The sequence below is a fragment of the Panthera onca genome, chromosome B3 (assembly GCF_046562875.1).
Source record: "Panthera onca isolate mPanOnc1 chromosome B3, mPanOnc1 haplotype 2, whole genome shotgun sequence".
In the NCBI taxonomy this organism is placed as follows: Eukaryota; Metazoa; Chordata; class Mammalia; order Carnivora; family Felidae; genus Panthera; species Panthera onca.
This window is the reverse complement of record NC_138344.1, coordinates 65880984-65894917: the sequence shown is the minus strand read 5'-3', so window position 1 is coordinate 65894917 and position 13934 is coordinate 65880984. Positions and strand designations below refer to the sequence as shown.

Here is a 13934-nt window from a genome sequence, read left to right as displayed (position 1 = left end):
TGACTTGGACATAAAATTTTGATTATAACAGTGACACAAACTCACCAGTGATAGGGCATTTTGACTTAGCCCATTTATGAAAGTATGGAATCCTACTCTTTATATTTAGCCTCAACATAACTCACATACTAGTTGCTAAAATTGTTGAGAGTGGAAAAAAATCATCTCTCCCACCTGTGGATAGCCTTTCAAGGAGGCTGTTGGTTGGTTGGCATTTGGGTTAATTGCTTCATTTGTATAAGCAGCCTCTAGTTAACATACGCACTGTTATCAAATTGTCACTTTTTTATGTACGTATGTATGTATGTTTATTCATTTTGAGAAAGAGAGGGGAGAGAGCTTTACGAGCCAGGGAGGGGCTGAGACAGAGAGAAAAAGAGAGTTGGGGGTGGGGGGAGAGGGAAACAGAATCCCAAGCAGGCTCCATACTCAGCACGGAGCCTAAAGTGGGACTCGATCCCACGGAACCACGAATTCATGACCTGAGCAGAAATCAAGAGTCTGAAGCTTAACTGACTGACCCACCCAACACCCCTGTCACACTATTTTTAGATTAAACGTCGGATTTTATAAGAAGACTGTTCAATTAATATTTGTAGAATTGTGACCTTGTATAAGCCCTTTTTCTCACATAAGTAATTACAGAGCCCTTAGTTCTTAGCTTAATGTTTCTAAAAGAGTTTTCTTTTTTTATATAAGTTGCTATTCTTACTCATTATTTCAGCACCTTTTGACAATGTTGATCATACCCTGTGTCTTTCTTAAAATGTCTTTTCTTGACTTCCAAGAGGTACTCTAGTGGGTTGCTTCCTACCATTCCAGCAGCATACTCTGTCTGCTTTGCTGGCTTTTCCTCCTCCCAGCTCCGTGGGAAGAGGGCCCTGGAACTCAGTGCTCACCCCTCTTCCCTTTGCCCTCTACATTCACTCCTGCATGCTCCCTTGGAGATCTCATCGGAGACTATGGTTTTATATACCACCTCTATAATAGTATCTCCTAATTCTTGCTCCCAGTCCTAATATTTCCTCTGAGTACAAATTTGTCTCTGCAACTGTCCACTCATGTCTCCTCTTGGATATCTAATGGCTATTTCAGACTTAACAGGTCTGACGTTAAGCCTTTGATTTGCCTCCTCAGGCTCGTTGCTTCCCCCGATTCCTCCCAAGATCAATTAATGGCATCACAGTTTGCCCAAGTTGCTCAAGCCAAAGACCTAACCCATCACCAGCCTACCCAAAAGTCCTCAGCTCCATCTTTGCCATATCTCCAATCATGCCGCAGCATCACCTTCTTACTTGGCATCACCTCGCTGTCTGTCATCACCTCTTGGACGGTTGCTGGAGCTTCCAAAGTGGTTTCCATACATTAACTGTTACCGTCCTATAGTCCGTTTTTCCTACCCTAGCTAGAGTGACTGTTGGGTAATACAAATCAGATTGTGTTGCTTCCTGCTCAAAACTCCTCAGTGGCTTCCCGTCACGTTTAAAATAAAACCCAAACTCTTTCACATGACATTCAGAGCCCTGCATGATCTGGCCCTCCACCACCCCCAGTTATTTGCACATCTACCTCTCTCTCCCTCTCTCCCTCTCCCCTCAACTAAGGCTCCCTCTCCCTCTTAGACTTCTGGGGCCACACTGGCTTTCTGGGCCTTCCTTAAATCTACACTGCTGATTTCTACTTCAGAACTCTTACTCTGGCTAATTTGTCTGCTTGGAGTTTTCTTCATTTGAATCTCCACATGGTAAACTTTTCACACCATTCAGGTGTCTGCCCACATTTCCCCTCCTCAGGGAAACCTTCCCTGACCACTCAGTCTAAAAGGCCTCACTTAAGTCATCTCTCCCTTCTCACTTAGTTGGACCTTTCTTCCTAATATTTATCCCTTTTTGAGGGAAAGAATAAACATTTAAATAAGCATCAATTTGTTTGAATACAAGCCTTTATTAAAGGGGTTTTCCTTTTGTATGGCTATATGTAGTATGCCCCTCATTCCTTTGTAATCAAAGCTTCAGATATTTTCCCCGGTTTAATTAACCTCAGAAAAATCTGAATTTCGAATGCCATCACCTTCCCTGAAGCCAAAGATATTGAGTACAGAACATAAGCTGCCTCTCCCATGAGCAGGCCCCTATCCCAGGTATGAAACTTGATTAAATAACTCCTCAAGCTGCAAGTCTCTACTTCTGTGGAGTTAAAGGAAATAAAAAAGGCCTCTGAGAAGCAGCATCTGGACCATAATACAGCCCCAAATTCTATAAGACTATATATACAATTGTATAGAAAATACATACAGGGGCGCCTGGGTGGCTCAGTCGGTTAAGCATCTGACTTCGGCTCAGGTCACGATCTCGCGGTCCGTGAGTTCGAGCCCCGCGTCGGGCTCTGTGCTGACTGCTCAGAGCCTGGAGCCTGTTTCAGATTCTGTGTCTCCCTCTCTCTCTGACCCTCCCCTGTTCATGCTCTGTCTCTCTCTGTCTCAAAAATAAATAAAAACGTTAAAAAATTTTTTTGTTTTAATTAAAAAAAAAAAAGAAAATACATACATGTTGGGTGCCTGGGTGGCTCAGTTGGTTAAGCACCGCCTTCAGCTCAAGTCATGATCCCGGTTCGTGAGTTCGAGCCCCACATTGGGCTTTCTCTGCTGTCAGCACACAGCCCACTTTGGATCCTATTCCCTTCTCTCTGCCCCTCCCCCACTCGTATGTTCTCACTCTCTCTCTCTCTCTCTCTCAAAAATAAACGTTTAAATTTTTTTTAACTTAAAAAAATACATGCATATTTACACACATACAGATATCCCATATACATAGGACTATAAATATAAATTGTATAAAAACCATATTTCCTTATGCAATCAATACCCCAATAACCTTTCCATTCTACTTCTATAGTCAAAAAGTGACTTCCTTGACAATTTGGCCAGTATTACTAAGTATATTTTCATATTCTGATGGTGACAGGTTTAAAAAAAAAAAAAAAAGAAAAGAAAAACCAATTCTATAATCTGAGTCCAAATTACATGCATGGGTTCTGTATATACACGTGGCCTTTCAGAGACATAGGAGTAGACACCCTGTGCTCACTTTTAGTGTTTGGAGATAAAGTGGGTCCGTCTGAATGAAAATTTTAAGTGACGCTAAATATCAAAGATCTGCCAGCAGCTAAGGCAGCACGTGAACAGTGCCCAACAACTCCTGATCAAGAAGGTGGGAATCCCAACCACAAGTTCAGCCCTGCCATCTGCCATTCTGGACACACTCTGGCACACTGTCACCAGTGGCATCTATTACAAACTACAGTGCACTTTGCATGTATTACCTCTTTATTTCTCTCAAAGAGGATCGAAACTTACTGACTGGCAAGGACAAGTCAAAGTTTTGTTTCAACATGATTTTCCAGTGTAGTGATCCTTGAAACGATGGGAGGAATCTCTCCTGTTCTTGAGTTTGAATCCAGGCTATGCCACTTTCCAGTCCCATGACTAGGAATGACTTGCTTAACCCTCCTGAGTCTTTGTTTTCTCCAATAAAATGTCAGTAATCCCATCTTGACCATGTCGTGATGAAGACCAGTTATTTAATACACATATGCCACTTTTTAAAAACTTTTTTTTAATGTTTTTATTTATTTTTGAGAGAGACACAAAGAACTAGTGAGGGATGGGCAGAGAGAGAGAGAGACACACAGATTCCGAAGCAGGCTCCAGGCTCTGAGCCGTCAGCACAGAGCCCAACGTGGGGCTTGAATTCACAAATTGTGAGATCATGACCTGAGCTGAAGTCGGACGCTTAACCTACTGAGCCACCCAGGCGCCCCACACATATGGCACTTTTGAAGCACCTAGTGGTCAACAAATATTCATTCCTGTGTCTCTTTTTCCTGTATATCACTGTCTGATGGAATTTAAAAGTGTTCCGAGTGGACATTTGTATTTACTTTCTCTGCCAGATAAACTCCTCTTCAGCTATTCAGCTTGGCTGACGTGTCTTTGGGAAACCTTCCTGCATTCCAGGGTTGGGTTTAGTACCCACCCTGCATTCTGCTGCTAAGTTCATAGCATGTGTCAACTATTGAAATTTCTTGTTGACTTGTCACCTTCCTCCAGTTAATATTGAGTTTCATCTTATCTCTATGTTTTATCTGCCATCAAAATGCCCAGAATCTGGTGGAATGCCTGGCTGGTGGTGGTGCCAGTAGGTGGTCAGTAGATATTTATTTGACCAAATGAATGTATGGGTGAATTTTTTGGTGCATGGCCGACGATAACATTTTGAATCCTCCATTAAGGATTTTCAGACACTGTGACATTATACCACAATAGGGCCCAATTTTTTTTTTCTTTGAGAATGCCACTCTAAGAACTGAGAAAAATGCCTCATTTTTTAAAAAAAGCTTTTCCAGACTTTTCAGATGTATAGACTTTCTCAGATCTATTTCGTCAACTACAGCGTATTTACGTAAGGAGTTTTAAAATAGAACACAACTGATAACTAAAAGGCAAACACATATTATAAAGTTTTCTAGATAAATATTTATAATCTCATTACTTGCTTTCACAAAACTTGAACCAAATCTCTCATTTGAGATTTGACATGGAATGCCTTAAGAATCCTGAGCAGAAGATACTTTGTGGTTTCTTTAGGGGATACATAAAACTTGGGCCCACCCTACATTCCAGTGGCTCGGGGCAAGAGTACATATGGAGCCCTGTATACCATGAGCCTGAGGATTTAAGGTTGTATATCAAGTTAACAAACAATAAAGTGTATTTTGTCCTATAGGAAGATTTGCATTAAGAATTCCCAGCCTCCGTGGAGATCCAGACTGCATATGACAATGGTGGCATCGTTGGTCCCGCTGCATAGTTCACCTCTCTTGTTTTCCTACCCTTGGCCCAGTCCTACCTGTGGGAAACTGTCAAGCACACTGCATTCTGCACATCCAGTGCCGTGCACATTCCCGCAAACCACTGCCCTTGGCCATCTTTCAGGGCAGAGATAGACACTCTGGTGGTCCGCCACCTTATCAGTCAGATGAACCCGAGAGAGAGGGCTATGCAGGCCTTGGGGGTGGTCTCATGGCTAGTTGATCAGGAATTTGTCAGGTCCATGGTGCATGAAGTGTGGCCTAGAAAGAGATTGGGGGAATAGACATCAAGTGAGGGATGTCCCCTTGGTCCTGAAGACTCCTTACCCCACGGGTTAAGATATAACCATAGGGTTCCAGAGCAGAATCCGCTCAAGTTCTGGGCCAGGCCATGAACCCTTCTTGAATGATTCTAAAGAACAGTATCAAAGGAAGAAAATATGTGTATTTTCCAAAGTCATTTCTTGTACTGGTGTTAGGAAATAGGGGAAATGAGCACCAGAGGCAATATGGTCTTGATCACATTTATGTATCACTGAAAAGATTGAAAGCTGAGTTCCATATGTCAGATTTTTGAATCGTTGGCTCCACAGAGTCTACTCTTCTGGAGGCAATGCTAAGCTAATATCTTCTGCCACAAGAATTGATCTGACTGTAGTTCTTACCTCTAAGTATATTTTAAAGATTGGTGATTATAGTCTATGGTTTAGCTGTTGCTTTCTCTGGTCTGTGCTACCTTGACAGGTGAGGCATTTTGAATGGGGCTGCCCACCGTTAGACTTAAAGGAAGGTACTTTTCAGAGGAGGGCTAAAGTTTTTCCTGTATTGAGATACTTCCAGGAAGCCTGCAATTAGCCAAATCACCGATTTCCAGTTATTTCAGTCCTGTTAAAAACAAGGCTGAGCACATCTGTCTTAAGTTGGATGTGCCTCAGCCGCAGAAGCTCTTGTAAACCTTCAATTACAGCAGCCTCGGAAGGCACTCCTGCCGTATACTAACAAGTAGTCCATCAGCGACAAGAGACAGATCGACTAATAATTAGCAAAAGCACTGAAGCGGGCTCCTCTAAAGGTAAAATATAATAATTTGCTTTTCCAACTCTCATAGTGGGGATGGTCGTGAGATATTGATGTTCTGTTGTTCCACACAAATACTTGACACTGTTATTAGCTGGAGAAACCTTGAAATGTTTCAAAAGGACGAAAGATGTGTCTGCCGTGTATATAGGACTTTTATAAGAATGATTTCTCTCGTCACCTCTTTTTCTGCATTTGGAGAGGGAAATGCAAGAATTTTCCCCCACCAAGGAATACATATTTTCTGCTGTTGTTGTTTTTCAATGTTGACTTAATACGAAACTGAATGAGAAATAGAAATGTTTCTTAGGCTTTTCAAGTGATACTTGCAATAAAGAGACAGTTGTTTAAAAAAAACTGGAATGGGTTGAAGGAATAAAGAGAAAGAAAATAGACATATAAGGAAATATCAATGAATTATGGTTTCTCAGGAAGCTATCTTTCTGGTTACTGTCTTCAAGCATGCACAAGATTTTTTTGTGGAGGAGGGGGTGTTGGCGGGTGGCCAGTGTATAGAGAGAGCATATTGACCAGTTTTCCAAAATCAGGGTACCAAAAAATTGTTGAAAGGATGACTCCTCCTGCTGACCCACTATGATAAAATTAGTATGAGTCACATATGGTTCAGAAAAGTTACCCCACACCAAACTCAAAAGCAAATGATTGGGTGGTCATTCCAAGGATGGAAACACAACCATTATGATCATCCAGAGAGAGTGAGGGAAGCATAATAGAGACGCTGCCAGTAGGGAGTGACTCAGGAGCATGGATAGAGTCAGAAGCCCAAGAATCCATTTCTGAGATTCATTCTAGAATATTGGAGAGCAGGTTGAAACTGATGCTAAAATGGCTCAAGGATCTAGGTCAGTGATTCTCAAGTGTCACCGTGTATTGAAATCACATGAGGGGCATTTTAAAATACTGATGTGGGCCAGGACACCTGGGTGGCTCAGTTGGTTAAGCATCCAACTTCAGCCCAGGTCATGATCCTGCGCTTCATGGATTCGAGTCCCACGTCAGGCTCTGTGCTGACAGCTCGGAGCTCAGAGCCTGAAGCCTGCTTCAGATTCTGTGTCTCCCTCTCTCTCTGCCCCTCCCCTGCTTGCACTCTGTCTACCAAAAATAAATAAATGTTTAAAAAATTTTTTAAAAAGTAAAATACTGATGTGGGCCTTCTCCCTGGAGAACTGATTTAAGTGATGCTGGGTAGAACCTAGACTTGAGAGTTTTTCTTTTCTTTGGAAAACTTGAGGCGATCATGCTAATCTACATGCAGCACTGATGGTAAATTCTTTACCTAGCCTTGATTTGCCAGCCAGCCCTCGCATTCGTAGCCTGTCTGCTTTCAAACGGTCTTGATAAGAAAAATAAAGCTTTAAGAAATAAAGGTTCGGGGCACCTGGGTGGCTCAGTCGGTTAGGCCTCCAACTTCAGCTCAGGTCATGATCTCACAGTTTGTGGGTTCGAGCCCCACGTCAGGCTCTGTGCCTGGAGCCTGCTTCAGATTCTGTGTCTCACTTTCTCTCTCTTACCCTCCACTCACACTCTCTCTCTTTCTCTCAAAAATAAATAAACATTTAAATAAGTAAGTAAGTAAATAAATAAATAAATAAATACATAAATAAGAAAGAAAGTTCAGGTCAGCAAATGTTTCACAGGCACTATGTCAGTCAGTAAGGACCCAACCTGCTTTTGTGGAGCTTATAGTAGGGGTTATGGTAAGGCCTGAGGCAGTAAACCACAGGGACAGCACCTGAATCCACATCCCCCTCTGAATTCACACCTGGGTGCTTTCTGCTCCACCAGGCAGTTTCCTGTCAGTCGTGGTGATAAATCTGTTAGTAAAGGCTACTTTACTCAGTTAATGGGTTTGCGGAGCTGAACTGAAAAGCTCTCCGGCATATGTGGTTTAGATTATTTACCTTCATGAGGTTCGAGAAAAATAGGCCACATGTTCTCCATTGCTTTCTCAAGAGCCCTTATTCTGTATTCAAAGCGTGTATCTGTAGGATTATTATGAAAGCCTGTCAGGGGTGCCTGGGTGGCTCATTTGGTTCAGGTCCAACTTCGGCTCAGGTCATGATTTTACGGTTTGTGTGTTCAAGGTCCGCGTCGGGCTCTGTGCTGACAGCTCAGAGCCTGGAGCCTGCTTCAGATTCTGTGTCTCCCTCTCTCTCTGCCCCTCCCCCCACTCACATGCCCTCTCTTTCTCTCTCTCTCTCTCTCTCTCTCAAAACTAAACATTAAAAAAATTTTTTTTAATAAATAAAGAAATAAAAGCCTGTCACATATACTACTACACCCAGAATATAATTAACCCCTAAGTTACTGGATTTGAAGCCCGCTGAATCAGTGAAGTCATTTTGTATACGGTTCAGATTCACAAATTCTGACTGAACTGTCTAAAAACCAGTCTGAATCCAAAGAGAAGTGGACTGTGGAACATTTGATAAGAAATACATGTTTTTGTTTTAAATGGAGTTCATGTTTTGTTTTGCTTTTCTGAATTGTAGTTGGTTGCACATAAAAAGTAAGTCTATTTTAATAAATAAGTTTTAAAAATAGCTTTATGGATGGGGAGGGTGGGTGATGGGTATTGAGGAGGGCACCTTTTGGCATGAGCACTGGGTGTTGTATGGAAACCAATTTGACAGTAAATTTCATATATTAAAAAAAAAAAGAAATCATTGCATTTATATATATCAGTAACACAGAAAAAATTTAAGAAAAAGATACTATTTAAAGGAATACAAAAAATCCAAATACCTAACTCTATGTGCAAGAAGTCTATGTAGAAAATTGTAAAATATCTTTTAGTGGAATTAAATGAAACCCATCAGTACTGAAAAAAAAATAGCTTTATGGAGATACAATCGACATTATAAACTGCATATATTGAAAGTATACAATTTGACCAGTTTTGACACATGTGTATATAAATTCATAAAATTATCACCATGGTGTGGATACTAAGCATACCTACCACCCCAAAAGTTCCATGTGCCCTTGAGAATCCTCTTTCTCAACTCCTTCACTTCTCTCTGCACCCAGGCAAACACTAATCTGACTGCTTCACTATACATTATTTTGCATTTTCTAGTGTTTTCTGTAAATGGAATCATAGCATGTACTCTCTGTCGGGCCTTTTTTTTTTTTTTGGCTGAGAAATATTCACTTGCATAGCTATACGACTGTTTGTCCATTCACCTATTGACTTAACATTTAAGTTGTTTCTATTTCTTGCTATTAGTAATAAAGCTCCTTTGAATAGTCATGTAAAAATATTTGTATGGTTTCATGTCTCTTAGCCAAATACCTACGAATTAAATGGATAGGACATACAGTAAGTATATGTTTCTACCTGTTTGCAAAATAATAGTTTCGGGCATTCCTCAACTTCCTCACCACTTGGTGTGTTCAGTCTTTTTAACTTCAGGCTGTCTTAAGAGTTTTGTGTTAGTGCCTCAGTGTGACCTTAATTTGCATTACTATAATGACTAATATTGAAAATCTTTCTGCATCCTTATTTGCTACCTTTCTTCTTTGGGGAAATGTCTGTTCAAGTCTTTGGCTAATTTTTCAAGTTGTTTCCTTATTGTGTTTTGGTAGTTTAAAAATAATATTCTGGGTATGAGTCTTTTATCAGATGTGTGATCAGATATGAAGTATTGTCTCCTGCTCTGGGGCTTGTCTTTTCATTCTCTTAACAGTGGCTTTCAATTTAATTTTAATAAAGTCCAGTTTAACCATTTTTCTTTTATGGACTATGCCTTTGATGTTATATCTAGAAAATTTTAAAGATTCAAAGATCTAAAGAACTCACAGGGATGTCTGGCTGGCTCAGCTGGTGGTGCATGTAACTCTTGATCTCGGGGTTGTAAGTTCGAGTCCCACATTGCATGAAGAGAATACATAAAATTAAAAAAAAAAATCTTTTGAAAAAATAAAAAATCGCAAAGGTCTTCCCCTTTTTTCTAAAAGATTTATTTTTAGATTTATATTTAGGTCTAGCATCCATTTTCAGTTAATTTTTATATATGGTATGACACATGGATCAAAGTTTGTTTTCTAGCGTATGGATATCTAATTGTTTCAGAACCTTTTGTTGTAAAGACTATGCATTTTCAACTACACAGCCATTGCACATTTGTCAAAAATCAATTAATCATTTATATGTCGACCTTTTTCTAATTCTCTGTTTTGTTCCATTGATCAGTTTGCCTATACCAATTCTATACTATCTTGATTACTAAAGCATTATATTTTGGAACCTGTGTAAGTCCTCCAATTTTATTTTTCATTTTCAAAGTTATTTTTGTCTATTCTGTGTCCTTTGCATTACCATATAAATTTTAGAATCAGCTTATAAATCTCCCCTAAAAAAGTCTACTGGGATTCTGATTGAGATTACATTGAATTCAGAGGTCCATTTGGGAAGAAGTTATATCTTAAGAATATTGAGTCTTCTGATCAATAATCATGGTATCTCTCCCAATTATTTAGGTTTTTAATATTTTTCTCAAAAATGCCCTATAGTTTTCAGTGTACAAATCTCTCACATTTTCATTAGATTGAACCGTATGTATTTTATATTGCTTGATTCTATTAAAAGTGGTAGTTTTCATTTCAATCTCCCAATTAAAATGGAAGTTGATCTTGTATGTTGATCTTACATCCTCCAACTTTGTAAAAGTCATTCTAATACTTTACTTTTTTGGTAGATTCCAGAGTATTTTCTACGTATACATCCATGTCATTTGTACATAAAGACAATTACACTTTTTTCAATTTGGGTGCTTTTTTTAAACTGTACTGGCTAGAATCACCTATACAGAGGTAACTAGTGATAGAGAGCATACAGATAGAGAGCATACATCGCCTTGCTCCTGATCTTGGGGGAAAGTCATTCAATCTTCCACCATTAAGGATAATGTTAGCTGTCCGTTTTCGTAGATTTTCTTTATCAGGTTGAGGAAACTCCTTTACTATTCCTAGCTTGCTAAGAGATTTTATCAAAAATGGATGTTGGATTTCATAAAATGCTTTTCTGCATCAAGTAAGGTGATCATATGGTTATTTTTTAAGATGGTCATATGGATCTTTTTAATCTGTTTAAAATGGTTAATTACAGCGATTGATTCCTGAATGTTACACCAACCTTGCATTCCTAGGTTAAATTCCACTTGGTCATGAAACAACAAGAAAGGATAAAAATACTCTTTTTTATATCTTGTTGGATTTGATTTGTTGAAGATGTATCAAGAATTTTTTCACTTACACATTTATGAGTGATATTGGTCTGGGGCTTATTTTTCTTGTTAAAGTCTTTGTCTGGTTTTGGTATTAGAATAATGCTGGCTCATAGTGTGAGTTAGAAAGTATCCTTTCCTCTTCAATTTTCTGGAAAAGTTTGTGCAGATTTGTTATTATTTCTGTCTTAACTGTTAGGCCGAATTTCCCAGTCAAACCATCTGTGCCTATTTGTTATTGTTGTGGTTGGAAGGTTTTTTAACTACAAAATTGGCTTGTTTAATAGATGTAGGGATGATTCAGGCTGGTTTTTTTGTTCCTTTGTTTTTTGAATGAACTTTGGTACTTTGCCTCTTTCAAAACAATGTGTTCATTTGATCTAAGTTGTACAATGTGTTGGGATAAGCTTATTCAGAATATTCCCTTTTTCTTTTAATAACTGTAGAATTTGTAGTGATGTCAACTTTTTCATTCCTGATATTGGTAATTGTGTCTTCTCTCCGATCAGTCTTCCTAGAGATTTATCAATTTTATGGTCTTCTGAAAAAACCAATTTTTATTTTAATTGATTTTTTTTCTATTTTCCTTTTTCCCTTTCATTGATTATTTCTCTCTGTATTTTTTCTTTTACTTAAAAGAGTTTCAGTTTCTCTTCTTTTTCTAGTTTCTTAAGGTGGAAGACTGCGTTTATTAACTTGAAACCATTCTTTTTTCTAAGACAGGCAATTTAATGCTGTAAATTTACCTCAAAGAACTGCATATTCCACAAAATTTTATATGTTGGGTTTTCATATTTAGTTTGTTCCAAATACTTTCTAATTTTTCTTTTTCATGTCTTCTCTGATTCCCAGGCTATTTAGATGTATGCTAAATATTGGGAAATTTTTCACATATCTTCCTGTTATTGGTCTCTAATGTAATTCCATTGAGGTCAGACACAAAGTTGCATCCTTTTAAATTTATTGAGATTTGTTTTATGGCCTAGACTATGGTTATCTTGCCAAGTGTTTCATGCACACTTGGAAGTTTGTTCTGTTGTGAGTGGACTGTTCTGTAAGTGGCAGTTAGGTCAAATTGGTGATAGTATTGTCCAAGTCATACATGCCCTGATCAATATTCTGTGTATACTCAAGGGAGACCCAGAGATAGTCTCTGGAATTCTCTCTCTGTGCAGCTGTCTTCTGCTGGTATTATGTCCTACAGACTCTAGCTGCCTGGTCTTCCCATTCTTCCAGTTCCGTCTCCTCAACTCAGACCCACTGAGCCTCACCTAGGTTCTTCACCCTCACTGAAGTTCTTCGTCCTCACACTGCAGTCTGAAAACTCTCTCCAGGAAATAGGCTGGGGCAAAGGACTTACCTTTTTTGTTTCCCATCACTCAGGGATCATTGTCCCTCATTGCTTGATATTTGTCATCATCTATTTTGTTTGTTTCTTTCTTTCCAGCAGGAGGATAAATCCAGTCCCTCTAGCCCCACTTGGCTCCAAGTAGATGTCTCTCATTAATAGCTTTTAACACATAGTTTTAACATACTGTAAACAGTTTGTCTTGTTCAGTGTTAACCTTGTGATCTTATTTGCTATTTAAGTTACAGATTTCATTTTTATCATAAACATTTTCTTAATCATCAACTATGAATAGAATAATTTATGGGAGAGGATTGTGCACACCTTCAGGTTTTTCTTTTGTGCTCTCTCTCTCTCTCTCTCTCTTTCTCAAACAGACTTCTAGGTCTCTTTCTTCCAGGATCCTTAGAGTTGAAATGGAATTTTCAGTCACTGCTTTTTGCCCAACAAAGGGAAAGGAATTAGTATGGTCAAGGCCAAAGATCGGGTAATAAGTGTATGGTTTTTAGAAGGCACCTTTCTTCAATCATCTTCCAATAGTACTTACCAAGGGCTTCTGCTGCCATTTGGATAGACATAGAGCTGGCCGTCTTTTGCTGAGGTAGAGCCCTGTTCACAGAAGTTATGCCTTTTCTCTTGCTCTTCTCTCCCTCTGCATTGAAGAGATACAGGTTCCCATTTCTGAGCATCTTTTGCAATTTGGTATCATTCAAGAATCTCCTGGGATGGGTGACTTATAGGTGATGAGGCCGTGTTGCCCTAGTTTGCCCTTGCTCATTCTCGTCGCCCACATGTGGAATATGGAAAATGAGCCATGAATATAATTTGCATGTCTCATACTCTTCTCATAAAACACAGTCATATGTGGATACATAATAGCAATGGTAAACATCCTTTCCTTCTCATTTCTAAGTGACCCTGGAAGTCGTATTCTCGTAAAAACTAAACTCCTAGTATGAATTCCATTTATCCATTTATTCCATTTAACACAAGCAATTTAGATTCTCTTATGTTTTCTTGCTTTCTCCTTTACATTCTTAGCCTACTTATGATTTATGAATTCCATTCTCTTGTTTTGCTCCCTTTCCTACCTGAATCACTAACAGCGAGATATTTACCATTTTGTTCACCCTTATTTTCTCACAGGGACTCTGCCAACAAGTTAACAATCTTGTTAACCTAACCCCTTTGTAGTTCTTATATATTCCTCTTTGCCATTTTCTTCCCTTTTATCTCTAGCAGCTTTGCTAACCACCACCACCTACACATTTTAAATTTAGTCGTATAGCATCCCTCATAGCTCATTCCAAGTGATCATAAATTCAAAATTAATGCAAAATTCTTTATTTAGCCAAAAGAGTTTTTTTAATTCATAAAGCTCATCAACTTAT

General features: G+C 39.0%; 1 protein-coding gene across 6 annotated transcripts in view; it reads left to right on the top strand.

Moving 5' to 3' along the window:
- CDIN1 (CDAN1 interacting nuclease 1) overlaps positions 1-13934 on the top strand; it is a 279639-nt gene that overhangs the window by 115600 nt on the left and 150105 nt on the right. The window contains exon 11 of one of the 6 annotated variants that reach the window (XM_060619000.3): positions 5837-6781. The exons of the other annotated variants lie outside the window; for them this stretch is intronic. Within the exon in view, the coding sequence (XP_060474983.1) occupies positions 5837-5912 (76 nt within the window). The 3' untranslated portion in view covers positions 5913-6781. Of the gene's footprint in view, positions 1-5836; positions 6782-13934 lie in introns of those variants that run through there. 6 annotated transcript variants of the gene reach the window in all.